The sequence below is a fragment of the Geotrypetes seraphini genome, chromosome 14 (genome assembly GCF_902459505.1).
Source record: "Geotrypetes seraphini chromosome 14, aGeoSer1.1, whole genome shotgun sequence".
Classification (NCBI taxonomy): domain Eukaryota; kingdom Metazoa; phylum Chordata; class Amphibia; order Gymnophiona; family Dermophiidae; genus Geotrypetes; species Geotrypetes seraphini.
The window spans coordinates 28,354,807-28,381,909 of NC_047097.1; the positions used below are offsets into that span (position 1 = coordinate 28,354,807).

A 27,103-nucleotide genomic window follows, 5' to 3' on the forward strand; every position below is an offset into this window, starting at 1 on the left:
CTGTTCAACAAAAATGACTGGAACCATGCGAGGACCATTCCTATAATACCACAAGCTTCTAATTGACTTACTAGTATCTGATGGTCCAACGTGTCAAGTATGCCAAAATGCCAAGATGCCAAGAAATGCCAAGATGCCAAAATGCCAAGAAAAATGGCCAGATATTGACCAACATTATCCAATCCCCTTCGCAACTCATCCAACATTGAAACCAATAAGGTCTCAGCGCTGTGATGATGGCAGAAGGCATGTTGATGAATGTCTAAAATGCACTGGTGTTGAATAAACTGGTCTAGTTGTCTATAAACCAGGTTTTCAAGAATTTTTGCCAATACTGGCAAAGAGGATATGGGTCGGAAGTTACTAATTTCTCGGACGCCCAACTTTTTATCCTTAATAACAGACTTGACTGTCATGATCTTCAATGTATCTGGGACAGTCCTCTCCTTGTAAACTAAGATTCATCAGATCCGTGATTCTCAGGACTATTTGTCTCCTCCAATTGCTTCAAGGTTGCCAAGGGGCAAATATCCACTGATGGCGCTGTTGGTTTACAAGAGTTCAAGGCAATAGCCACCTCATATTCCTCAACCGTCACAAAAGGCTCCCATTTATCAGTCTTTTCAGCAATAACAGTAACATCTACACTTCTTGGCGGAATGCATTGGACAACCGAAGCAACCTTTGAAGCAAAAAAGATATTAAGTTAGTCAGCGGAAAAAGGACATGAAGGGTTCTCAACAGTCTCATTACTGCACCACTTCCGTACTAGCTGGTATAATTCTTGAGCATGGTTCTTCACTTCCAGAATCTTACATCAGTAAAACTCAGTTCTAGTTTCCTGAACTCTAGTTTTGTAAACACTCCAAAGCTCCAAGTATCTCACTTTATCACTCTCCATCTTACTCTTTCGCCACACAAGTTCCAGCTTTCTCAAATGCTTATGACACATTAACAAATGCTTAGTCAACCACTGCTTTCTCTAATACATTCTTTGCACTATTTTTTTCTGCCTGGGTGCAACCTCATTAAGTGCGTTATGTAATGACATTTGCCATTCCCGAAGAACAACCTCAGGGTCAGCCATATCAATAGACTCTAGCATTGACCCCCATTTCTCCCACAGAACAGCTTCATCAATCCTGGGTCACACCCACTTTGTATAACTCATATTAAAACTAATTTTACCAAAATTTTCTGTTCGAGTGTTAGAGCATCCTCTCCTGATAGGCTAGAAGCTATTAATATTCTAGTGGGAACTGAGGTTTGTTTGGTGGTGATGATGGACATTAAGGCACTAACATTTAATTGAATGAGCCAAGGATGATAGGACCTGGTCTGGGTGGAGCTTTTATTCAGGGTTGATTCTTGAGCTGCAGTTATTCCAGAAGCTTTACAGATGGCCTTGGCACTTCCAGAAGTGTAGTGCACCATGCAGTACTCATGGAGGAATAATGTTAGACTCTGCTGCGGTACTCAGGAAGGATTCAAGTCAGATGATCTCTCTGCTTGTTACTTTCTACAGGTAACAACCAAGGATGGCATACATATGCTATGTCATATTAACATCAAATATGAAATTGAAAATCCAGTTTGGTGCGCCAAAACCATGAACTTTGCAAAATACCTGGAATCCAGGGTCCTGAGCGGGGTTGTAAAACTTATAAAAGTAAAAAATGCAGATGAACTTCATAGGCAGCATGAAAATATTGAAGATGACCTGCTGGTAGGACTCCTCTCTCTCTCTTTATTAATCCCGTCCTTTTTTTTATTTTTTTTTTTACATAACTCTGTATTTTGCTACTTTTCTTTCTCCATTCCGATGTGCTTTATGTCCTGCTTAATACTCCAGTAATAGTGAGACCAAAATGCTTTTATTCAGGACCCCTTAAAGTAGGGATACCAGACATTTTAAGTCATTCACAGCACAGGTGAAAATATATTATTTGTAAAGTTTTAGTGCTCTGAGGGGGCTGATTCAAAGTAATTTAACCAGGTAGGAAAGACTTCTGCCCAGTTAAAACTTGCCCAGTGACTCAGTCTCTAATATTCATTAGCAGTTAACCAGTCATTTCTACTTGATATCAGCTCTGACCAGGGCTGGCATTAGGGAAGGGCAAATAGGGCAGCTGCCCTGGGCCCCATAGCTCCAGGGGGCCCCACAGTCTGGACATCTCTTCCCCTTGTCAGACCGTCTCTCTTCTTTCCCCTCACCTTTGCAGCACATTTCAAAATCAAAGTTTCCCCTCCCAGAGGGGCCCAGATAGCAGCCATCCTCACTAGTTGCACATGGCTGCCCCAAAGCTTCTCCTCTGATGCAATCCACCCTGGCAGAAACAGGAAGTTGCATCAAAGGAGAAGCTTTGGGGCAGCCACATACAACTTGTGAGAATGGCTTTCATGTCCGGGCCCCTCTGAGAAAGAAAACTTTGATTTTGGAAAGCACCCAAAAAGATAAGGGGAAGGGAGAGAGATGGCCCGATAAGGGGAATAGGTTGAGTGGTGCTTTAAGTTTATTGGTTTTTTTTTTTTTGTTTTTCTTTGTTTTGTTTTATTTATAACCCGCCTTTCCCAAGGCAGCTCACAATTTAAACATAAAAAAATACATATTAAAAAACCACAAACAAATAATTGCCCAGCGCTTACATTATTACAAATGCCTTAATGCCCATATTGTGTGGAGAAAGTGGAGGACAGATGCTGGATGGAAGGGGGGGATAGTGAGAGAGGGGAGCAGAAGCTGGAAGGAAGTAAGGAGGAGAGAGGGGGGATCAGACGCTGAATGGAAGTGGAGACGGGAGCAGATGCTGGATGGAAATGGTGAGGAGAAAGAGGGGGCAGACACTGGATGGAAGTGGTGAGGAGACGGAGGGGATCAGACACTGGAAGGAAGTAGGGAGGGGAAAGAGGGCACATCCTGGATGGAAGAAGCGGTTAAAGAAAAAAAAAAAAAAGAGGACATGATGGATTGGGGGAAGAGGATAGAGCTAGGATAGAGGAGTGAAGGAAAGAGGTGGCAAGCTGTAGGTAGACACAGATAAAAGAGGGAAATTGAGGACTGAATAGTAAGAAAGAATTTAATCTACATTACATTACAGACTTTTATTCTACCAATACCTTGCAGTTCTGGGCAGATTACAAAAGAAGATAACTGGACATTTCCAGGAAAATTAGGGTGCTGTTTACATGGTTGAGACTTTGCTGGGAAATTTACAAGAATGGGGATAGTCGTGGAGATGTGTTAAGATTTCTTGATAAATATTTTGAATAACAAGGTTTTGATTTATTCTCAAAATGATAGTCTGTCATTGTTGTCAGCATATTGGAGAGGTGGTGATCAAGTTTTGCTGCTTGCATTGCTAATAGGTTGTCATATATCTTCTTGCGCTGTGTACCTTTGATTGGGGGGTGGATAAATAGGGTCTGAATTCTCCTTGGTCTGGTTGATTTGTTCCGGTTTAGGCGATTGATTAGGTATTACTTTGAATAATAGACAGTAGAATTTGAATAGTATTCGTGCTTGTGTAGGTAGCCAGTGTGAGTCTAGGTATGCGGTGGTGATGTGGTCATATTTGCTTAGTGAGTAAATCAGTCTGAGGGCTGTGTTTTGTACTGTCTGCAATTGTTTTATCAAGTTTGTAGGGCATGGCAGGTAGAGGATGTTGCAGTAGTCCAAAAGTCCCAGGACTAGGGATTGGATTATGAGCCTGTATTCCTCTCTGTCAACCATGAAAATATTGCTAAGACTTCACCTGGTTCAAAATGCGATTGTTCGTCTGATCTTTGGATTAAAAAAGTTTGACCATGTAAGCCCTTTTTACGGGCAACTTCATTGGCTCCCTTTTGAAACTAGAGTTATTTTTAAATTCGGCTGCATTTGTTACAAAGCACTCTTCAGACTTTTTTCATCATACTTTTTTCTTACCGGTCCCACGGTGACTAGAGGACATCCACTGAAGCTCAGAGGGGGAAGATTTCATGGGGACACCAGGAAATACTTCTTCACCGAAAGGGTAATTGATCAATGGAATGGTCTTCCATGTCAGGTAGTCAAGGCCAGTAACATGCTTGAATTCAAGGGACGATGGGACAGACAGGTGGAGTCGCTCAAGTGGAATGCTTAATAGACGGATTCTCGAGGGAGGGAGGATTCTTGAGTGGGCAGACTTGGTGGGCCGTCGGCCCTTTTCTGCCGTCATACTCTGTTTCTATACTTATCCACCCAATTAAAATTATTCTCATCAAATAAGAACACAAGAAACTCGGGTATGTTTATGTACCCCGCTCTGAAAGCCTGTCGTTTTAAAAGTTTCTTAGACAAAACTCTGGCTTTTCAAGCGGGGAAAATGAACTCTTGGTTATGTCCTCTAATTGCCCAATCCCAATCTTACCTTGAGTTCAGAAAATCAATAAAAACCTATTTGTTTGATAAATTCAAGCGATGATTTCACATTATATTACATTTTACTGCATCATATTGTATTTCACTGCATTGTATTCTACTGAATTCTGCTGTATTTTGTGTCTTCGCTGATATGTCTCAGTTCTCTTATTGTGAACCGCCCAGAACTTCTGGTTGGGCAGTATATAAGAAAATAAATTATTATTTTTCACAGGTTGCGCATGACTATAAAGGCTTTCTGGATGGTCTTATTGATTTGAACTTGCATGGTGCAGCATCTGTCTATCATCACTCCAAGGAGTTTTAGGGCGGGCTGTATTGAGTATTTGGTAGCATTTATTTCTAATTCTGTTATGGATGAGGTTTTGTCCTTTTCTAGCAATGGAAATTTTGTTTCATCTGAGTTCAACTTTAGTTTGTGATCTATCATCCATTTTTCCACTGTTTCTAGTGTTTTTTTCAGTTTTTCCATTGAGGTTGGGGCTGGTGGATCGAAAGGGAGAAGAATGGTGATGTCATCTGCATAACTGAATGATGTTATGTCTAGATTATCTAGACTGGACCCAAGGGAGGCTATAAAGAGGTTGAAGAGCGTTGTAGATAGTGGAGACCCTTGGGGAATGGCACAGGAATTAGACCAGGAGTCTGATTTAAGATCGTTTGTCATGACTCTGTATGATCTTGATTTAAGGAATCCTTGGAACAAGATGTGTACCCTGTGTGAGATCCCTATGGCTTCTAGTATTTGTAGTAGTATGGTGTGGCCTACCAGGTCAAATTCGGCAAAGAGATCAAGCTGAATTATCAACATCCTTCTGCCTTTGCTTAGGTGCTGTCGGGCTGTGTCTAGGAGGGTTCCTAGTAGTGTCTCCGTGCTGTGGTTGGTTCTGAACCCAGATTGTGAGGAGTGAAGTAGGTTGTGATCTTCCAGGTAGTTTGTGAGGTATTGTGCAACTAGGCCTTCTATTAGTTTAAAGTATATTGGTATTGAGGTGATGGGTCTCTAGTTGGAGGGGAGATCTCTAAACCTTTTGATCTTTCATAATTGGGGTGATTATGATCTTGCCGAGGTCCTGTGGGAATTGACCTTCCGTGAGCATAGTTTATACCCAATGCATGAGGTGAGATCTAAATTTGGGAAAGGCTGTTTTTATCAGGTATGTGGAGCAGTTGTTCAGGTCGCATGCTGCTAGACAGTATTTTTATAGAGTTGGTTCAGGTCAGGCCATGTATTGCTGGGAAGTCGGTCCAAGTCCTGCCTGCTGCAATGACTTCTCCTGTTGCAGGGTATATTATTATCTCGTCAAAGAGACTTAGGGTGTTGTTTTCTTGAAGGTGGTCCTGATGGTTGTGATCTTGTTTTTGAAGTATTCTGCTAGTTGGGCGGCTGATGGTGGGTGGTTTTCCTTGTGTGGCTAGGTATGGTTTGATATTAATCTAGACAAGAGGCAGAAAATAAATTGAGAAGAAAGACAAGAAAAGAAAAGAAAAGGGAGATGAAAGAGAGATACCAAAGCATGAGGATGGGGAAGGAGACAGATGGCTGGAGAAGGCATGAGATGGGACATGGGAGAACTAGAGCATGAGAAAGGGAGAAGGAAAGTTGGTAAGTAGCTGAAAAGTAAAAAGGACAAGGGTGAAATTTGAGTGGTCGGAGAGGCAGAAAAGGGAAAAAAGGGCAGGAAGAGCTAAAAAAAAGAAAGATTGGTATATCAAAGACAGGAGTAATGACAGAATGAAACAAGACAGGAGAGAGGAGAAAAGACATATGGACAGCAACCACTGGAAAGGGAATTATCAGAAGACACAAAAAAGCAGGAGACAAAATGGGACCAACATGCTGGAAAAATAAAATGTGCAGACAACAAAGGTAGAAAAAAAAGTATTTTATTTTAAATGTATTACCTGGATATGTTAGTTCTGGGATATGTGCATCACATATATTTGTATTGTGCTCAGTGACTTACCAGATAGCTGATGGGAATGTGATGGGTGGGGGTAGCACTAAATTTTCTTCCCACCATGCCCCATGCCTCCTACCAAATGCATAATATAAATACCTAAGTTGGTGGGCTTCCCAAAGCCCTGCCGGCTGAAGGTCTTCTTCTAGTTCAGCAGCTAGAACACTTCAAGCTCTGCAGCTGGTGGCAGCTCAGACATTGCTGCTAGCTGCAGAGCTTGGAGATTACTGGCTGCCACACTGGAGGAGGTGGTCTTCAACTGGCAGGGTTTCGGGATTCCCACCTGCCACAGCAGGGGCGATGGTTAAATTTTGGAAGACCAGTGTGTTCGGTATCAGTACAGAAAGAAGTGCATTTCTGATTTTATTTCTCTTGTGTTGTAATACTTGCCGAGTTTAATTTCTTGGGGGTTCCCTGTTCATTTTCTATTTGTGATCCCTTGTTCTGTGTTTTGTGTATAAAGAAGACATTTAAAGTTGTTTTATGCGTGGTAGTAATGGGAGATGGGGATATTGAGGGGAGGGTGCAGAAAGGAGAGGGGACATTACATTACATTACATTACATTAGTGATTTCTATTCCGCTTGTGCCTTGCGGTTCTAAGCGGATTACATTAGAAGATGGCTGGTCATTTCCAGGCGATGACAATACAATTATTTGTATAACTTTACAAACTTTGCATACCTAACTTTACATAACTTTTCGTACATAACTTTACATAACTTTACGTGGTGTTACTTTGTGTTACTTTACATTATCCTTACCGTGCTTGCATAACTTGCATTAAGTTTACATAATTTATCTTACATAATTTATCTTACATAACTTTACAAGACTTTACGTAGAGTTATTTTATGTTATTTTACCTTATTATTATGTTATTTTACCTTATTACACAGGCTCCCTCCTTAATTTCTGCCCTGGGCCCCAGCATGTCTAAAACCAGCCCTGGCTTTCCGACTGTGGGTGAAGTCGGGGATCAGAAGGCTGTTGTTACACAGGCACCAACCATATTCAGTGCCAATGTCCACATAACTAAATGGACAGATAGAGCACAGAAAAGCTGTCCTATCTGTGCTTGCTTAGCTATGCAGGTGCCAGGACTAATGTTGCCCGAAACCCACATAACTTCTAGATTAGCAGCTTCCCCCATATGTTCAATGCTGGTGCCTGGACATGGTCTAGCATTGAATATCTGAACTTTATTCTGCCCATGGCTGTCAGTGGGTTAAGTACGGCTGAGAGCTGTGGGCCAAATATACCTGGGTGTTAAGTGACTTGTCCAATATGAGAAGTAACAGTAGGATTTGAACCTGGTTGTGCTGGTTCTCAGTTTCCTATGTGTGAAAGAGTAAGGGATTCTCCCTCACTGCTACAGCTATTGTATGGCCGGACAGCAGGGGGCACAAGAGTTCGCCAACTGGAGAGAAATAAACTACATCTCCCAGAATGCACTGAGCTTTACACCTCAGTACAGTCACAGGGTCGGGATTCAGACAGGGAAAAGGACTTATGCCCAGGATTGAATCAGAGAAGGGAGAGGTCCTGGTTTTCCCCAGCGGCTTGGCTTATACCTTTTGTTTTTTGTGTGAGGTAAACATAATAAAAAAGATTTTTGTTCATGTGAAACTATCATGAATATATTTATGCAAGACAAAAACCAAGGAAAACAACCCCATGAAAAACTCATAATAAATGAACAAGTAGGGAAGGAACATTATACATCAACCAGAGATAAAATTATCGAGGTTTTATTCCAACACAATAAAACAATATATATTCTGAATGGAAAATTATAACATTAAATCCAATCTGTATACCAGACCCGAAACGGTCCGTGTTTCGGCTTCAATTAAACTTTTCTCTTACAAGCTTCACATACTCATGGTCCCCATACAGAAATGGTAAGAGAAAAGTTCCATTGACTATCCAATGTTTCAAACACCTTTGATACTACAAGAGTGCCTTCTACTGGATGCCAATTGCAAACCCTGAGGCAGGCTCTTTGAAGCCAAAACACAGTCCATGTCAGGTCTGGTATACAGATTGGATTTGATGTTATAATTTTCCATTCAGAATATATGTTGTTTTGGAATAAATTGTGTTGGAATAAAACCTCGATTATTTTATCTCTGGATGATGTGTAATGTTCCTTCCCCAATTATGAATATATTTATATCTACTGATATCTCCTGGTCACATGACCAGGATGTGCTGCATTTGTCCTTCTGCTCTCTCTACTTGTCTATTACAAATCTCATTCTTGCTACTTTCTGTCTCCATTTCACAGATCTATTTGAAGACAATAACCACATCCTGGAGACTCCAAATACATCAGGTTGAGATCGACTATCAGCCTGTGCTGAAGGAAAGCAACCTCATTGAATGTTCGGGTGCGTGTGGCCAGCTTTCACTTATCCTCTTCAGTATATTCAGTACTTAAGTATATTCAGCACTTCAGTATATTCAGCACTTAACCACATAATTTAAACTGGAAAAGGATGGGGCTATGTTTGGTGTAGGTTCACTTATGCGGTGAAGGGTTGAATTTCGGCACTTAGCCGACTCTACTCTTGCACCACCCACATAATTGCCGGCTTTGAGTTTCACACTTGGTGCTGGTATTCAGAAGCATTTTCTAGTTACACTTCACTAAATAAAGGCAAATGGCACTGTGCAACCAATTTAATCAGCCAGGAGCCTCTCCTGCCCAGTCAAATCACTTTGTATATTGACCCCAATATTTTTATTCTTCTATTCCTCTCTTTTGTCATACAAGACAGCCTAAAATGTATTTTTATTTTGGAGTGAATGTGTGAAATTGTCTGCAAATGTTACAAAATACTGCCTGTTATACGCACAAATTAATTAGGAAATTAGGCCCTAAATGGCTTTAACATTTAATAATTGGCTTTAATTGGAGCTAACTGGCACTTCTCCACCTCCCTCCTGTCCACAAGATGTATCTTGGATCAGGTCAAGCAGCTGCTCTCTGCAGTTCTATCTATTATTCTTCCCACCCCCCCCCCCCCCTTCATGGGATCCATCTCTACAGTTCTTTCATCCTTCATGCTGCCTTTGGCAGCCTGGAAGCTTTCCCTCTGCAACTGCTTCCTGTCCCCCCGCCCCCATAGGTGGGAAACAGTAGCAGAGGTAAAGCTTCCAGGCCACCAAAGGCAGCATGTTCTCTCACGCTGCCAGTTGCCTAAAGGATGAAAGAGTGGCTGCCTTGCACGCGACTCTGCAGATCGAGTCCAGTACGTTTCCATGGCCTGAGCAGTACCGCCTCTGAGCCGCTCACTGTCCGGCAGCTTCAGGAGAGCATCAGGCAGATTATTCTGAATAATCCAAAGAAGAGGGATGCTCTATCCGTTCAATATCTACAGAAGTGTATGCTATTGGCTGAATATACAAAATCACTTCCTTATACACATTAGTACTGCAGTCCTGCAGAGTTCTTTATGCCATGCCTCAGAGACCACGTATTTCAGCAACTTGTGCTAAATGTTTGTGGTGGTCAAAGTCTCAATCATTGGCAGAAATGGCAGTTGTAAGTACAGTTTTAAGTTCAATTTAATTTAAATCAAAGAGGAATTTACTCTTTAAACTAAATTTAGGTTTTCTCTTAATATGCATGTAGTAACATCTTTTTAAGCCACAAATATCATGAGAATTGTGAAAATAGTGCCTATACTTTAAATTAAAGCACTTATCTTAAATCAGTCTGTGCACTGCTTTAGTCCCTACGGGGGCCACCGTTTCACCTGGAGTGGCTTCTTCAGGGGAAAACGTGGACAGTGCCTGTAACAGAAAATAAAGGCTTGAAAAATGCATTTTAACATTATTCAGACATTTGTGAGAACATTTAGTTTTTAAATTTAAGTCTATGTGTTTGTGTGTATCAGCAAACTTACGAGAATGAAATTGCTCACAGCGTACAATTCTCCAAAAATGGCGTCGGTAACTAACTAAATTAAGCCATTTAAATAACCAGCTGGGTACATGCCGGTACCGCGTCAAAAACGTCAGATACGTCATGACGTCAACACAGCTGAAAGAGGTCCGAAAATCAAAAAAAAAATTTTTTATCTTCAGCCAAAAAAGGCCGAAAAATGCCGGAAATGATCCACATATACACCAAATATAAAAATCAAAGATAAACAGATCTGTTAGAATTACAGTAAATGATCCAAAGTTTGTCAATAGTATGGTGACCAGTCAATCTTGTCGTTTAGACCTGTAGGATGTAAAGATTGTAACGTGAATATCCAGTATGTTTCACGTCGCTTTAAAGCTGTCACTCTGTCACCTCCCCTGTCATTCTTTTTAATGACATCAATAACCAGTCCCTTGAGATTGTTAAAGGAGTGGGAGGCATCTTTACAGTGCTGTACAAGTGGTTCCTTATATTGCAATCGTTTTATATTCGATTTGTGTTCAGCTAGACGTGTTTTAAATGGTCTTGTCGTCATGCCCACATAAATCATCGGACAGGAACATACAATGACATAAATGACATGGTCTGTTTGGCATGTACTGAAATGTTTGATTTTGTAACTGATCTGAGTAAGAGGATTCACAAATTCTTTAGATGGAATAGAAAAGTCACAGTATATACAGTGGCCACATTTGTAGTGACCAGAAGGTATTGTCAACGAGTCCTTTTTTTGTACACCAGAGTTGGTAAAAAATTCTTTTAAATTCTTTCCCCTAGAGTAAGCAAAACGTAATCTCCTTTCATTGAAGCTGGGAAGCGATTGTACAATTCCCCAGTGTTTCTTAATGATTTTGGTTAGTTGTGAACTATTTGATGAATGTTTTAAAACACATGTCATAGATGTGTCAACCTCACTTTCTGTTTTGTAGTCCTCTAAGAGTAAGTCTCTGTTATTGTACTTGGCCCTTCTATACGCATTTTTTATAATCTGCGAAGGATATCCTCGTGCTTTCAATTTATTGCTCAGAGATTTAGCTTGTATTTTATATTCAGACTGTAATGTACAGTTGCGTCGCAACCTGAGCATTTGTGAGAAGGGGAGACTATTCTTCAGGTGCTTGGGATGACAGCTGGAATATTCTAAAAACGTGTTTTTAGCTAAAGGTTTCTCATATGTGCGTGTGCTAAACATTTGTTGTTCAATGGTAATTTCAATGTCAAGATAGTGTATCCGTTTCTCAGAAAATGTAAAAGTGAATTGAATGTTACTGTTACAGGTATTCAACCATAACACAAATGCTTTCAATTGAATGTTGGATCCTTTCCATAGAAGAAAAACATCATCTATATACCTCCACCATACGTAAATCAAATGTTCAAAGGGAGATTGTGTAATCCAATTGTTCTCAAATGCTATCATAAACAAATTGGCCACTGAAGGGGCAAAGGTTGCCCCCATGGCCACTCCTTGAATTTGTTTGAAAAGAGTCCCTTCAAAATCAAAAAAGTTTTCCCGCATGGCTAAAGAAGCTAGAGAAATCAGGAATTCAGTTGGAACAAGTTGTGGTTTAGGTTGAGATTCAAGTACATTTTTGATAACATCTATGGCATCTTGTTGTGGAATAGATGTATATAAGGAAGCAACATCCAAAGTTGCCATTAGAAACGGACCTTCATTGAAATCAACAGAATCTAGTTTTTTAAGAAAATCTTTAGAGTCTCTAATGTAGGAGTTGCATTTTGAAACTTCTGTTTTAATAAATTGATCGACGTATCTCGACAGAGGTTCTAATACTGACCCTCGTGTTGAAGTTATGGGTCTAAATGGAGGATCATTTACGTCCTTGTGAAGCTTTGGTAGAAAGTAAATGGTCGAAATGACAGGATATTTGGTGTTAAGAAAACGATTTGTGATATATCCAATTTTTAACGCTGTATCTGTGAGCTTCCTTATACGGTTTTGAATCCTCTTGGTGGGATCTAGTTTAATTTCCATGTAAGCATTGGTATCATGTAGATGGTCCAAGGCTTTGGTTGTATATGTTTTCTTGTCTTGGATTACAATGGCACCGCCTTTATCAGCTGGTTTGATGATAATATTTTTATTGTGTTGAAGATTTGCAAGTGATTTATGTTGGTCACCTGACAGATTGGATTTGAATTTGTAAAACTTGGGATTCTGAAATAATTTGTGAGAATCCTGATATACTAGGTCTTTAAAGACACTCAATTTCGGATCCAAAGGTCCGGTTGGTTTCCAGGTAGATTTAGGTGCTATGATGGTTTTATCACCACAATCAGATTTAGATGCAAAAAATAATTTAACCTCCAGAAGTCTACAAAACTTCTCAAAATCGATATTGAATTGGAATTCATTGTTTAGTACAGTGGGTACAAATGATAAACCATGATTTAATAACTCAATATCTGAGGGTACTAAATTTTGATGTGATAAATTGACAGTTACTGTTGGTATCGTAGTTGTTGTTGTTGGGATCTTGTCCAGGGCCTGTTTCTGTTTTGAGTCCTGCCTCGTCTGTTTTTTCTGGTTTGATACCCCCCTCTGAGGCATGGCATAAAGAACTCTGCAGGACTGCAGTACTAATGTGTATAAGGAAGTGATTTTGTATATTCATGCTCTATCCGTTGCCATGCTCCAGAGACTGCATGGGGACATCCTGCAAGACACTGAAAGCAAAGAGCCGAGTGTCATTATTATTGCAGCTGAAGGGTCTGTGTTTTCCTGCCACGATCTAAAGGCCACGATCTAAAGTGTTTGATACTGGAAAAGGGCGGATGTGACTGGAGAAGGGCAGATGTGGTCCCTCTACAAAAGTGGAAATAAGGAAGAAGTAGGGAATTACAGGCTAGTTAATCTGGTTTCTGTGGTGAGCAAATTAATGGAAATGCTTTTAAGACAGAGAATGCTGAAGTTTCTGAAATCCTGTAGATTACAGGACCGGAGGCAACATGGATTCACTAGAGGTCGGTATTGTCAGACAAATCTGATACATTTCTTTGACTGGGCGACCAGAAATTGGATAGAGGGAGTGCACTAGATGTGGTGTATTTAGATTTTAGCAAAGCCTTTGACAGTGTTCCACACAGACATCTAATAAATAAACTGAGTGCCCTCGGGATGGGTCCTAAAGTGACGGGATGGGTCAAGAACTAGTTGAGTGGAAGGTGACAGAGGGTAGTGATCAATGGATATTTCTCTGAGGAAAGGGATGTTACTAGTGGTGTGCCTCAAGGTTCTGTTCTTGAGCCTGTTCTTTTTAACATTTTTATAAATGATATTGCTGCAGGGCTGTCAGATAAGATTTGCCTCTTTGCGGATGATACCAAAATCTGTAATAGAGTAGACACCCAGGATGGTAGAGTAGACACCCAGGATGGAATAACATGAAGAAAGACCTGGTGAAGCTTGAAGAATGGTCTGAAATTTGACAACTAAAATTTAATGCTAAGAAATGCAAGGTCATGTATTTGGGCTGCAAAAACCAGAGGAAGCGGTACAGTTTAGGGGGCGAAGAACTTATGTGCATGACAGAAGAGTGGAATTTGGGTGCGATTGTATGTGATGATCTTAAGGTGGCCAAACAGGTTGAAAAGGTGACGGTGAAAGCTAGAAGAATGCTAGGGTGCATAGGGAGAGATATGGCCAGTAGGAAAAAGGAGGTATTGATGCCCCTATATAAGACTCTGGTGAGACCTCATTTAAAATATTGTGTACAATTCTGGAGGCCGCACCTTTAAAAAGATATAAAAAGGATGGAGTCGGTCCAGAGGAAGGCTACTAAAATGTTGCGTGGTCTTCGTCATAAGATGTGTGGGGACAGACTTAAAGATCTCAATTTGTATACTTTAGAGCAGGGGTGTCCAACCTTATGGCTTCCCTGGGCCACATTGGCCAAAAAAAATGTTTCTAGGGCAAAACAAACGCGCAAACGCTGCAGCAAGACAGAGGAGGGAGCCGGCAAGACGGTAAACACCTGGGGCAGCAGAGGAAAACACTGCATCACTCTCGACCGGGGCCGCAAAAAATACTTTGAGGGGCCGCATTTGGCCCTCAGGCCGCAGGTTTGACACCCCTGCTTTAGAGGAAAGGCAGGAGATATGATAGAGACGTTTAAATATCTATGTGGCATAAATGCGCATGAGTCAAGTCTCTTTCATTTGAAAGGAAGCTCTGGAATGAGGGGATAGGATGTTCTGGTAGGAATGAATATCAAGAAGCGTTATTGGTGTAAGAACATATTTGTCAGCTCTCCTTCACCCTTTTTCGACAACTCTCGCTTTATGGAAGCAGGGAGGAGAGAGGGGGCAGAGGCAGGATGGTACAGGGGGGGACACATGCATTGCTTTCTCTTTTTCTGATGTCAAAAACCATTCTGTGCAGTGTGACTCATTTATATACAGTTTTAAAAATATATATTTTTAGTTCAATGGAAATAATTTAACGTCTCAATTTTTAAAATATAATTTGACATACTTTTCAAAAATTGCTTGCCTTTGCGCCCCTCCTTCCCGCTCACCATATGTCGGCCCAGCCCAACCCAACTGCTACTTAGATCACATCATGGCTTCCCTGGCTTAGAGGAAACATTGACCAGGATTGCTTTCTGTCTGTCCCCTCTTCTTAAAAATAGACTGCATTAAGCTTTAAAGCCAATCATTTAACCCACCTTCCTCTCTGGACCTCAAACTGGAAGCAGCTCTACAAACCTTTCCTAACTCTGCTTCTAAAAGGGACATTTTGCTTCTATAAAACTACCCTTAACAAAGCACATGTTAATTCTAGGAGTCCTTTTGAGATAGGTCTCCACATCCCCACTGAACTCAACCTAGGCCCACCCACCCCTAGGCTCACATTACATATATACACCCACCTACCAATCACCCTCAACATACTCCACCTGTTACCCAACCAAATCTTACCAAGGCTCTATAACCACCTAACCACCACAGAAATTCCATGCCACAATCTCTGCTTTCCTATTTTACTCACCTCGTCAGCATGCATTCCTCCATCCCAGTTATCACAAACCAGAGTAGATATGACCTGTGTCCACTGCCCCACAGCAAATCCTTACCACGCAGACCCGGCTACACTATCCCCATCACCTCCCCCCCCCCCCCACACACACACACATACATACACTCCCCCCTCATCCACACCCAATAACCTCAAAATTGCACTAGTAAATGCAAGGTCTGTAAACAACAAAGACACTATGCTATGATCTCCTCACAGACAATAACTGGGACATCTTTTTAATTACCGAAACCTGGCTTAAAGACTGACAGAGCTACCTTGGGTATGCTTTGTCAACCAGGGTATCAAACAATAGCTTGCTCATGCACTCACACTAGAGGTAGCTGCCATCATTAAGTCCACTCTCAACCTAAGACTGTTAGACACCATCACACTAGACACACTAGAGCAGTGTTCTTCAACCTTTTGACATCTATGGACCAGCGGAAATAAAATAATTATTTTGTGGACTGGCACCGGTCCACGGACCAGCAGTTGAAGAACATTGGGCTAAGTCGTGCCCATTTCCACCCAATCTCTGCCCCAGACCCCAACTCCATAATAGTACTAATTGTAACACCATTTTTCCATTCATTTTTCATATATATACACACACACAATATAATCGTATTAACAACACATAATGGTTAACCACAAAATTAAAATACACAAAGCACACTGTATGTTTTCAACATTCATTCCTACCAGAGGAAAAGAAACAAATGCATTTCTTCCTGAACAGACAGCAGATGTAAATCAATCACTAAATAAAAAAATAAAGCATTCCCCCTACCGTTGTTGTCTTTTTCCCTCCTTTCTGTGCCTTGCCTTCTGGCCTGTCCCCCCCCTTCCCCCGGTGTTATCTTCAGGCCAGTCCACGGTGCGATCAACGCAGCATCTTCGGGCCAGCTCCCTGAGTGCTGCATTGCACAAAGCTGTGGGCAGTGGCTCCTCACGTGTGTCCCGCGCCTCATCTGGAAGCCTTCCCTCTGACGTTGCAACGCCAGAGAGAAGGCTTCCGGTTTAGTCACAGGACGCGCGTAGGAGCCTTTCCTCACGGCTTTGTGCACTGCAGCACTCAGGGAGCCAGGCCGAAAACGCTGCGTTGATCGCACCATGGACCGGCAGAAAATTTCTGCGGACCGGCACCAGTCCATGGAACGGTGGTTGAAGAACACTGCTCTAGAGTGCCTGATCTTGGTGGGCCACAACAGAGATCTAACCTTCGCCTTGATATACAAAGCAATACACTCTCAAATGGCTATCTTAGATGACCTGCTATCCGTCCTTAGCAAACTGGTCATCGCATGCAACCAGGTCATCATACTTGGAAACTTTAACTGCATAAGCTACCCGAACAAGACCGGATCCCCAGCAGACTTCATTACTTCACTATCAGACCTAGACTTCCAGCAAATGGTCCCCTTGCCAATCACTCTGTGAGCCACATTCTAGACCTAATCTTTACTCAAAAATATATTCCGCTCACCACAGGAACTCCTGGATGCACCACCAAACCAGTACCCTGGTCTAATCATTATTTGATCTCATTCAACCACACCTACGCAACCAATCAACCATGAACCAGGAAGCAACCCCAACATAAGAAGATATACAACAATAATGTTATCAACTTAGAGGATCTCTTCACAGGCCTTTCTAACCTAGTGGTAACATCAAAACCCAATTCTGAATCTGTTGATGAGGCTGCCATGGACTGGCACGCTGAGGTAAAAACCCTATATGAAGGGCTAGCGCCAGTCAAAGAGATCAAATAAGTTTAAGTTTATTAGGTTTTTATATACCGCCTATCAAGGTTATCTAAGCGGTTTTACAATCAGGTACTCGAGTCTTTTTCCCTATCTGTCCTGGTGGGCTCACAATCTATTTAACTAATTCTCCTCCCCCTGGTTTATCGACTTAAGAGCTAAGAAAATAGAACTAAAGAAAGTGGAAAGGAAATGATACAAATCCAGGCTTAATAGTGACAGGTCCAAATGGAAGGAGTTGCATGAAGAATATAAAAAAAATCCGCCATAGAGGTTAACAAGAACTACTACGCCCAACAACTATTAAGACCCCCCAATAGATCGAAAAACCTTTTTAAACTAACAATAAAGATACAATGTTGCAAGGAGATAACCAATGCTTTAACACTGAATTTGACAGCGAAATGTTCTCAGACTACTTTGCTGACAAAGTAGACAAAATATGGTCTCACCTAGAGTCTAGACTCCACTGCACTACAGACGGCAACCCCTGCAACTCAGACAAGATAATTACTACTATTTCTATAGCGCTACCAGACGAACGCAGCACTGCACAGAGTCACAAAGAATAAGAAAACAGTCCCTGCTCGAAAGAGCTTACAATCTAAACAGGCAAGACAGACAAACAGGATGTCATGGATACAGTTAAGGGGAACGGTTAATCAGCGGGCTGGGCTGGAGGGCAGAGGAGTAGGGTTAAGGATTGAAAGCTATATCTAAAAGCGAATAGTGAAATACGATTTCTTGTTGAGGAAGGAGATGATTTGGCTTATTTGAATATGGAACTTTGTTTTTGGCTTTTCACGCATTTCACTCATGTCTTTTAAACTCACACTTTGAGGAATCACAACCGCTGGCGAGGAATTGCTTGGATTTCCATAGCGACAATGTTTACTGATCAGTTGCCTGCCAAATTAGCAAGATAAGTGACTGGTTATATGTTTTTTTGGAACATACCTCGTACAATGGGGGGGCAGGCAAGGAGTGCTGTGCTGTGATGTTATATATTTTGCCTTTTCAGATCTTTTGCAGATTAATTCTAGTAGAGAGATTCAAGCTTTAAGTAAACTTTCTCACTCCTTGGCATTTATGATGGTGAAAATCTGGAATGATCTCCCTTCAGAAATCAGATCTTTGTCCTCTTTGATATGCTTTAGAAAACTCTGAAGACATATTTGTATAACAAATTTCTGGATGACAATTAAAATAATAATAATTTATTTCTTATATACCACTATACCGTGAAGTTCGAAGCGGTTTACAATAAAGATACATTTGACAGTACTTGGGATAGAAACGGTTTACAATAAAGATACGTTTAGTCAGTACATGGGATACAAGTGGGTTACAGTAAAGATATATTTTGTCAGTACATGGGTTGCAAGTGGGTTACAGTAAAGATACATTTAGTCAGTACATGGGATACAAGTGGGTTACAATACAAGTGGTTTACTATCAAGGTGCATTTTGTCAGTGTATGGGATACAGGTGGGTTACAATAAAGATACATTATGTCAGTACATGAGATTCAAGATGGAAAGTATAATTAGTTTCGGGCCTTGGAATTAGGGGGTGAGGTGGAAGGGTCATGGCGAAGAAGAGTTGGGTATGGGAATTTAGAATTTGTTAAACAGTCGAGTTTTCAGGGATTTTTTAAAGTCTGCGTATGTAGTGGCCTCAAGTATGGGCTTTCCAAGCCATGTGTTCAGCCTAGCTGCCTGTAATGATAACATTCTATCTAGAAACTTTTTGTATTGGTAAGATTTCAAGGAGGGCTAATTAAATAGAGTTAATAGAGAGATGCTGCTGTCTAACTACTCACCCCAAATGTTTTTTTTTTTTTAGTAAACTTCTGTTAACCGGTTTGTTCGAGTCCCTCCAGGGAATGATCCGGTATATAAAACCAAAGATTAGATTAGATTTTTGTTGTTTGAAGTAAAGATCTCATTTTATATGTGTCTCCCGATATATGTTTACCTAACTACTAGTAACAGATAGTAATGTTGCTGGGCTACCAGCTTTCTCATACCTTGAGCTTTTGTCGTTAGTTATCAAGCTGTTGTTTATTTGTTGTTGCATTACAGGCTCAAGAATAGCATTTGAAAATGAAGAAGACTCTCCTCCTACATTGCCGTCTCCCGTGTCATCTCCTGGGGTTTCAGAGCACAAAAAAACCGACCATTTTATATCTATAGAAAGTGTTATGGAAGACCTTGTCTACACAGTAGGATTATGCTTCCAATTTGAAATCACAAGCCCCGGAAAACCAAGCAAAAAGTACTTTTTGGATCTCACGAAAGGTATGGCACTGAAAGGTCACTTGGACACACAAAGACAGAGGCATGAAGAAGGTACAAGAGTTTTATTTACAGCATGCCGGACCCTTGTGCAGTGAACAGCCTGCTTACAAGAGTGTTAGAAACAGGAAATGCATGGACTTTTATGCCCTTTTCACTAAGCATATGCAAACTAATATATGCAAAAACTACAATTTTCATTTGTTACTTCTATAACTTTCTACAATTATTATTGGTCCTAAGCCAGCACTTGTGATAGGTTCAGGGATACGACTTATAGTCCTTTAGGAAGCTAGTTCATTTATCTGCTTATCTAAGTCTTGCAGTTCTAAATGTTACATGTTCAGGAGGGCAGGGTACATCATGGCTCAAACTTATCTATTTAGTTTACAATGTGGTAAGGCAGGGACATACATTTCAGGCAGATGATGTCAGTAGATTGTACACTGTTTCCAGCTATGTAGGCCAGAGCAGTATTTCAAAAAACAGTTAACCATTTCATGACCCTATAGCATTAGTGACTTGTTCAAAAAAAGCCACTATGGTTGCTGCTGCACAGTTAAGATGTTTACTCATTCCATCTCACTGTTCCTTTCTGTTTCTTTTCCCTTTTTCAATCATTCTTTCCCTCTTTCTGCCAATTTCCTCATTTCTCTCTCTGTTTCAAGAAACTTTCTTAACACGCCAGTTTGTCCTTGTGGTGCCAAAATAACACATACAGTAAGTGGTAAAAAGAAAGAAGTGTGAGTTACAGAAAATCAAAGACATTTCCAAGGTTTTGGGGGCAGTTTCCAAGATTTTTCCCTAAGTAACCAGTTGTTTGCAGGCAGGAAGAGACCTACTAAAAATTGTTCCCTTCCTAATTGTGATGGGTTATAATCTTAGTTGCATCTTATCTTCCTAATACCATAAACTTGTGCACAAAATATGACACGGCACAAAGTTGCACAACATATATAAGAGGGTTGTTCAGAAAAACCTAAAGTTGGAAAAACTGTGAATTTAAGTTTTACCCATGAATCTGATTTGTGTTTTTTATTTTATTAAATGAACCTTCAATATCTGCACTTTATTGTGGAAAATAACAGAAATTTAACATACTTCGCTAATAGCTAAATATGTATACTTTGGTGTAGTCATCTACCGATGGTGTTCCAAACAATCCAGCATTCAATGTCTTCTTGAGATAATCAAGATAAAACTTGCAATGCTGTTCAACTTCTTGCAACAAGGCCTCATGCTGCAATGCATCTGTGGCGATGCCAGTGGCAAAGTCAGTTGTCAGGTTAACACCTCACTCGGCTGTGTTGTTAACCACCTTCACTGTATTGACAAACTGTTCAGCAGTATGGAAAATTGACTCTTCAGACCACCTGTTGGGCAGACTGGATGGGCCATTTGGCCTTTATCTGCCATCATGTTTCTATGTTTCTGTTAACTGGCTTTGCCAACCATTCATTGGTAATACCAAGAGTGAGAAACTGGAAATGTGATAATCCCAGGACAAGCAGGCAGCCTATTCTCACATGTGGGTGATGTCATCCATGGAGCCTGGATGCAGACAGCCTTGCAAGCAGACTTGCTTGTAGAAACTCATAAGTTTTGAATCTGCCGCACCGCGCAAGCGCGAGTGCCTTCCCGCCCAGCACAGGGCACGTCTTCTCAGTTTTCCACGGAGCTGAGAAGTCAGTCTTTGATGTTCTACACTGAACTTAGTTCGCTTCGTGCCTTCTCTCACCGCGGCTCGTGTTTTATTTTTCTTACTACCATGTTGCTGTGCTTTTCTTTTTGTTTATTAAAAAAAAAAGTTTAATTTTTCATCGACTGACTGGCAGGACCTGCCGCAAGCCCTCAGCCTGCGGGCTTCGACTTTACAGCAGCTATCTTTCCTTCTATGTCCCGGCTGGTCACGGGCTTCAAGAAGTGTAGCCAGTGCCAGCGTGCGATCTCCCTCACTGACCCACACTACTGGTGTCTTCAGTGCCTGGGGCCTGACCATTGCCCGGAGTCATGCATTCGCTGTGATTCCCTTCAACCTCAAGCACTTAAACGTCGTCGAGTTCAAGTGAAGATTTTCAGTATGGAAACCCCTATTACACCCTCGACCTCCGACTCGGTCAGGCCTGCTGTGGGGTGTCCTCCTGCCTCCATGACTTCGACCTCGCGTCTCATCAGACTTTCCTCGTTTGGAATGTCCTCAACCTTGAGTAAATCTGCTAAGTCTTCTCCTGAGCTTCCCTCAGGTCAGATATCTCAACAAACGGTTCCAGCGGTGGTCCTCAAGCTACTTAAGCATCATTCCTCCAAATTGAAGCATGCTTCCTCTGCCACCTTGGAGCCTTTAGCCTCAGCAAGTGGTCCAGTTTCAGACTCGGATCCACAATTGCAGGCTACAATCCAGACCATTTTAGAGCGGGAATTTGTTCAGTTACTGAACAGATATAGTCCTGCTTCCTGCAGTCTAGCCTAGGCACTCAGCAGTCTCACAAGAGATTGAGTCCTTGCCTGCGCCTCGAGCTGAATCTAAACACACTATGCAAGGAGTTGAGTCTTAGCGAGTGTCTCGACTGGAATCTTCACACTCTCTGCAAGGAGTCGAGTCTTTGTGAGTGTCTCGACTGGAAACCTCACACTCCATAAAAGGAGCTGAGTCTTTGGGAGTGCCTCGAGATTCCTTGATCCAAACCACTGAGTCTATGGGGTTTCGATCTACAGCTTCCAGCACTATACCCTCACATAAGGCATTGTCCATCTTGAGGCATAGGGCGAAGTCTCCTTGACCTTGCACGAGACCTGCTTCCAGGCAGCACTCTCGTCACTGGTCAAGGCCCTCATCGAGGCGCAGGTCCTCTTCCAGAGAGAAGCCTTCCTCATCTAGGCCTTCCAGCTCTTCGAGGCCTCCAACCCCTCGATCGAGGACATTGATAGCAGAATCTGAGGACTCGGCTGATTCCAGTGCCTCATCCCAGTCTTTTTATTCACTGGGATACCAATACTCCAGAGAGGCCTCACCTTCGTTCATATGCATGACAGAAGAGCAGCTGTGAATCACTGGGGACAGATGTGGGACCACTCAGCCTGCGCTCAAGCACCTGACAAACAGGAGTGAGCTAGCTCACAAGGGACCAAACCCTGAAATGACTACAATGCTAGTGCAGGCCAGCTAGGTAGGTTCCGTATCTGAAGGGCTGCCCTCCCAGCTGCAAACCTCTGCTTCAGAGTTTGCCACTTCTCCCAGGCAGAGCTGTCCCAGAAAACCAGGGACCTCTGGGGCATAGGAAAGCCTTGAAAACTGAACAAAAAAGTCAAATCAGGAGAAGAACAGAAGACACCTTCTTAACTTGCTTGGAGAAGAAAAAACTGAAGGAGGGAGGGCTGTGTCCAGGAACAAGGAGGTGGATTTTTCCAGTATATTCATCATTATGGGATATTAACCTATTGTTCTACAATACTATATCTTTTTCATTACAATATAAAATATTACATATTAGTTATGCTTCTCCTTCCAAAAATACTAGGACTAGGGGGCATGCAATGAAGCTACTAAGTAATAGATTTCAAACAAACCTGAGAAAATGTTTCTTCATTCCATGTGTAATTAAACTCTAGAATTCATTGTCAGAGAATATGGTGAAAGCAGTTACCTTAGCAGGATTTAAAAAAGAGATGATCCATTTCCTAAAAGAAAAATCCATAATTTATTCCTAGGATAAGCAGCATAAAATCTGTTTTACTTTTAGGATCTTGCCAGGTACTTGTGACCTTGGTTTGCCACTGTTGGAAACAGGATACTGGGCTTGATGGACCTTTGGTCTGTCCCAGTATGGCAACTCATATGTTCATATATACTTTTGGCGTGAACATTTAAACCATCAGTGACCTAGCAGAGGTGCTCATGCGTAAAGTTAAGCGCATGACTGTGGACTTTATACTAGTATTCTATAAAGGTAATCGTGCATGATTTCCATTATAGAATTCACATTTAGCATGCATCATCTATCTCTATGCCTAGCTTTTGACAACCTGTTGAGTTACCCACTTATAAGGGAAAATCTAGTTAGGTGCCACAAATGGCGCCTCAGTTGCCACTTGTGGATGCACATTTGTGAGGGACGTACACATGGACCTAAATGTGGCAGTGTATACTTTGAAGTTGGGTGTACACATGGGCAGAGTTTGGGTGAATGGTTGTCAGGGAACATAATTACACATGTAAATTACAGAAATGCTACAATTTACATGTAATTTTTGTTGATCTAGGCATGAACATTTACGACAACTTTGTGGCTGGTGTAATTTGGCACACCTATAATAATTTGACATGTTAGGCACCTATTTTCCTTTCTAGAATAGCAAAACTAGACCACCAACTCTCCAATCTACTGATCACGAAACCAGACTACGGAAGAGAAATAAAAACCCTGCTATTCAAGAAATCTATCAAGACAAACTAACACTGCAGGAAGCATTTCAGTCTTCCCCAGATCCTACAACCTTCTATCCAAATTATCTAGCTTGTCTAGATCTCCCGAAGTAACCTGCTCTACTTGTAACACTCCTGGAAATGTTGGAAATGTCTAGATAACCTCTTATGTAATCCGCCTTGAACTGCAAGGTTATGGCAGAATAAAAGTCACTAATGTAATGTAATATAAGATACTTTCCTTTATAGAATGGGCACCCTTTCATAGAATTACCACTTATGTGTATTTATATGTCTGTTGCAGGAAACGGAAACGCCGGTGAGGGATGTCCAAATTCTACACCTGATGTCATCTTGGAGTTATCTGAAGATAGCCTTCGGCGAATGCTAACCGGAGACCTCAGTTTGTACACTGCCTTTCTAACAGAAAAAATCCATATATCTGGTGACATTTCAGATGCTGTAAAGCTGTATCAAGTCTTTAGATTATTTTTTGTACATTTTCCTAATCTAATTCTTAGTTATATATATCGAAACATCTTCTAGAAATAGGAGCTCAATTTGGTTTACGTAATTACATCACAGAGAAAGATCCATTAACATTCATTGGAGCTACAGCCTACAAAACATTGAAACTTTTGTTTACAAAGATGCTTTCGAAAATTAAAATCTTTTTCACTGATAGCATTACTGCAGATTCTGTTTTTACTTATTTATTTAAGCATTCTCCTTCCTTTCTTCCCCATCCTACTTTGTTACCCTTCAATGTTGCCTTTCTCTAAAAATTTTGTAGTTCTACCCTCTCTCCTCTTGTTTTCTGTAAGTATGTCTATAAATTTGTCCTTGTACATAAAATTAAGTGGTTTTTGTTACCCAGTTTTTATTATATAGTGGTACCTAGGTTTGCGAGCGTAATTCATTCCAGAAGCATGCTCGTAATCCAAAGCGCTCGTATATCAAAGCGAGTTTCCCCATAGGAAGTAATGGAAACTTGGATGATTCGTTCCACAACCCAAAAACTTTAATACGAAATACAGCACATGTACACATGGTCTGTAGGAGAGGGGTGCCGGAAACTAGTCGTTTAAGGTGCTTTTATTACATCTAATTATTGGACATCGCGTTATTATGGGACGGTTTGTGCCTGAATTGCTGAGTCGTTTGCTGCATGGAGAATTGGCTTCTAATGGTAGTGCTTTGGAGATTTTCGAGAATCTCAGCAAGAGGGAGAATTAGAAAGCCTTGAGCATGCGCTGATGCATGCTCAAGGCCCGGCAGAGGCAGGAAGTTCTTCAAGCGGCACCGGCTCGTCCTGTGTAAGTTTCAAGTTGTTCGGGCGGGGTATGCCGGTTTGTGGGGGGGGGGAGGCCTTTGCGAGCCAGGGGGGAGCAGCGCCGCTGGCCTCGGGGGGGGGGGGAGGTAAGGGTGGGAATGTATCAAGCAAGTTTCCATTATTTCCTTTGGGGAAACTCGCTTTGATATACGAGTATTTTGGTTTATGAGCATGCTTCTGGAACGAATTATGCTCATAAACCAAGGTTCCACTGTATGTATGTATGTATGTATGTATGTATATAGATAGATAGATAGATAGGAAACACAGGAAACACAAGAAAAAAGAGAGGGGGTGCGGGGATTCCCTGCTACAAGTCAATGCTGCTAATGATAACCAAATACATAATCAACGAATGCCAAAAAAGGCCAAGTTAGAATAATAAGAAATTGTAACATTTCCCACCTGCAAACTTGAGTAACAGGTCACTAAAGAAGACACAGCCTACAGAGCAGAAGGGGCATCACCCCGGGACCCCCCTCAATCCCCTTAACCTTACATAAAAGGACACTCATGGAAATTTTAGTGAGGCTAGTCAAAGACAGAAAGCCAACTTACCAGTTACTGGCAGGCGACCTGTGAATCGGACAAAATAGATGGGCGGGTGTGAAGCTTCCAGAGGATATTTACAAGAAGAAAGATTAACAAGGTGAGTAACCTAATCTTTCATTCTTGTACAATAAACTCTGGAAGCTTCACCTGTGGGACGTATCAAAGCAGTCCCCAAAACATCAGGGGGGGGCCCGATGTGCCTACTACCAGGACTGAAGCCCCAAAAGCTGCATCATGCTTGGCTGCCCCATCAAATCTGGAAAACTTGGAACGGTATGACAAGAGGCCAAGTGGCCACCCTACAAAGCACATCAGGCGAGACCACATAGGATTCAGCCCACGAGGAAGCCAGTCCTCTGGTAGAGTAAGCCTGCACCCAAGGGGAGGCTTCTTCCTCGCTGACACATAAGCAGCGGAAAAAGCAGCACGGAGCCATCAAGAGATGGAAGTCTCAGACGCGCAGGGCCCGCCAAACAAACAGAGGGTCCGAAAGACGAGAGTCATGCGTGGCCTCCAGGTATCTCAAAGGAGGGGGTTGGTTTTATTTCTAAGTTCTGCAGCCAAGGCTGGAATAATAATTATTTTATTTTTCTATACCGCCATAATCTTACGACTTCTAGGCGGTTTACACTGAAGAGAACTGGACAATCATCGAATTACAGAATACAAATAGCAAAAATACAACATATTTCTCAAAAGTAATCAAAATAGAATTATTAGTTTTAAAGTGAAGGTGAAGCTTCCAGAGGTTACTGTATAAGAATAGTCCATTTAAAATTTTAAAGACTATACAGACACATTTTAAATTGAACTCTCAATTGAAATGGAAGCATTTTGAATCAAATGCAGTCGTTTCTTGTTTCCTTTGTTTAATCCTACATAATTTGTAATCCAGCTGTGCCATGATAATGGTCTGAACCAATACAGCAAAATGATCTTGATGGAACAAATGACAAACCTTTCTAGGATGAAGATATCAGCATAAATGAACATCATTAATGTCATATAAATATTTTAAAAAAATCAGAACCAACAAAGAGCCCTGCAGGACACCACAATCTGGCGTCAATGCAGCAAAGGTTACCACATAAGAGCATTATGTAGCCCAATCAAGTAACTCAACTAAGTTGGTCAGTCAAACCACCTAGAGCAGTTGTCTCAAACTCAAACCCTTTGCAGGGCCACATTTTGGATTTGTAGGTCCTTGGAGGGCCTAAGAAAAAATAGTGTCTTATTAAAGAAATGACAATTTTGCATGAGGTAAAAACTATAGTTTCTAAATCTTTCCTTTTGGCTAAGTCTTAATAATAATATTGTCATTTATAGCTAAAGAGACATATGATCAAGAAACTGTTTTATTTTACTTTTGTGGTTATGATAAACATACCGATG

At 41.4% G+C, this 27,103-nt stretch overlaps 1 protein-coding gene across 8 annotated transcripts in view; it reads left to right on the forward strand.

Moving 5' to 3' along the window:
* Positions 1 to 24,516, forward strand: part of LOC117348528 (stomatin-like protein 1) — a 109,252-nt gene extending 84,736 nt beyond the window's left edge. For 7 of the 8 annotated variants that reach the window (XM_033920758.1, XM_033920764.1, XM_033920761.1 and 4 more), the window contains 4 exons: positions 1,526 to 1,726; positions 8,653 to 8,755; positions 19,191 to 19,406; positions 24,131 to 24,516. In XM_033920758.1, coding sequence (XP_033776649.1) covers positions 1,526 to 1,726; positions 8,653 to 8,755; positions 19,191 to 19,406; positions 24,131 to 24,372 — 762 coding nt within the window. In that variant the 3' untranslated portion in view covers positions 24,373 to 24,516. The remainder of the gene's footprint in view (positions 1 to 1,525; positions 1,727 to 8,652; positions 8,756 to 19,190; positions 19,407 to 24,130) is intronic. The other variant, XM_033920765.1, reaches the window with a different exon arrangement.
* The last annotated feature ends 2,587 nt before the right edge of the window (positions 24,517 to 27,103 follow it).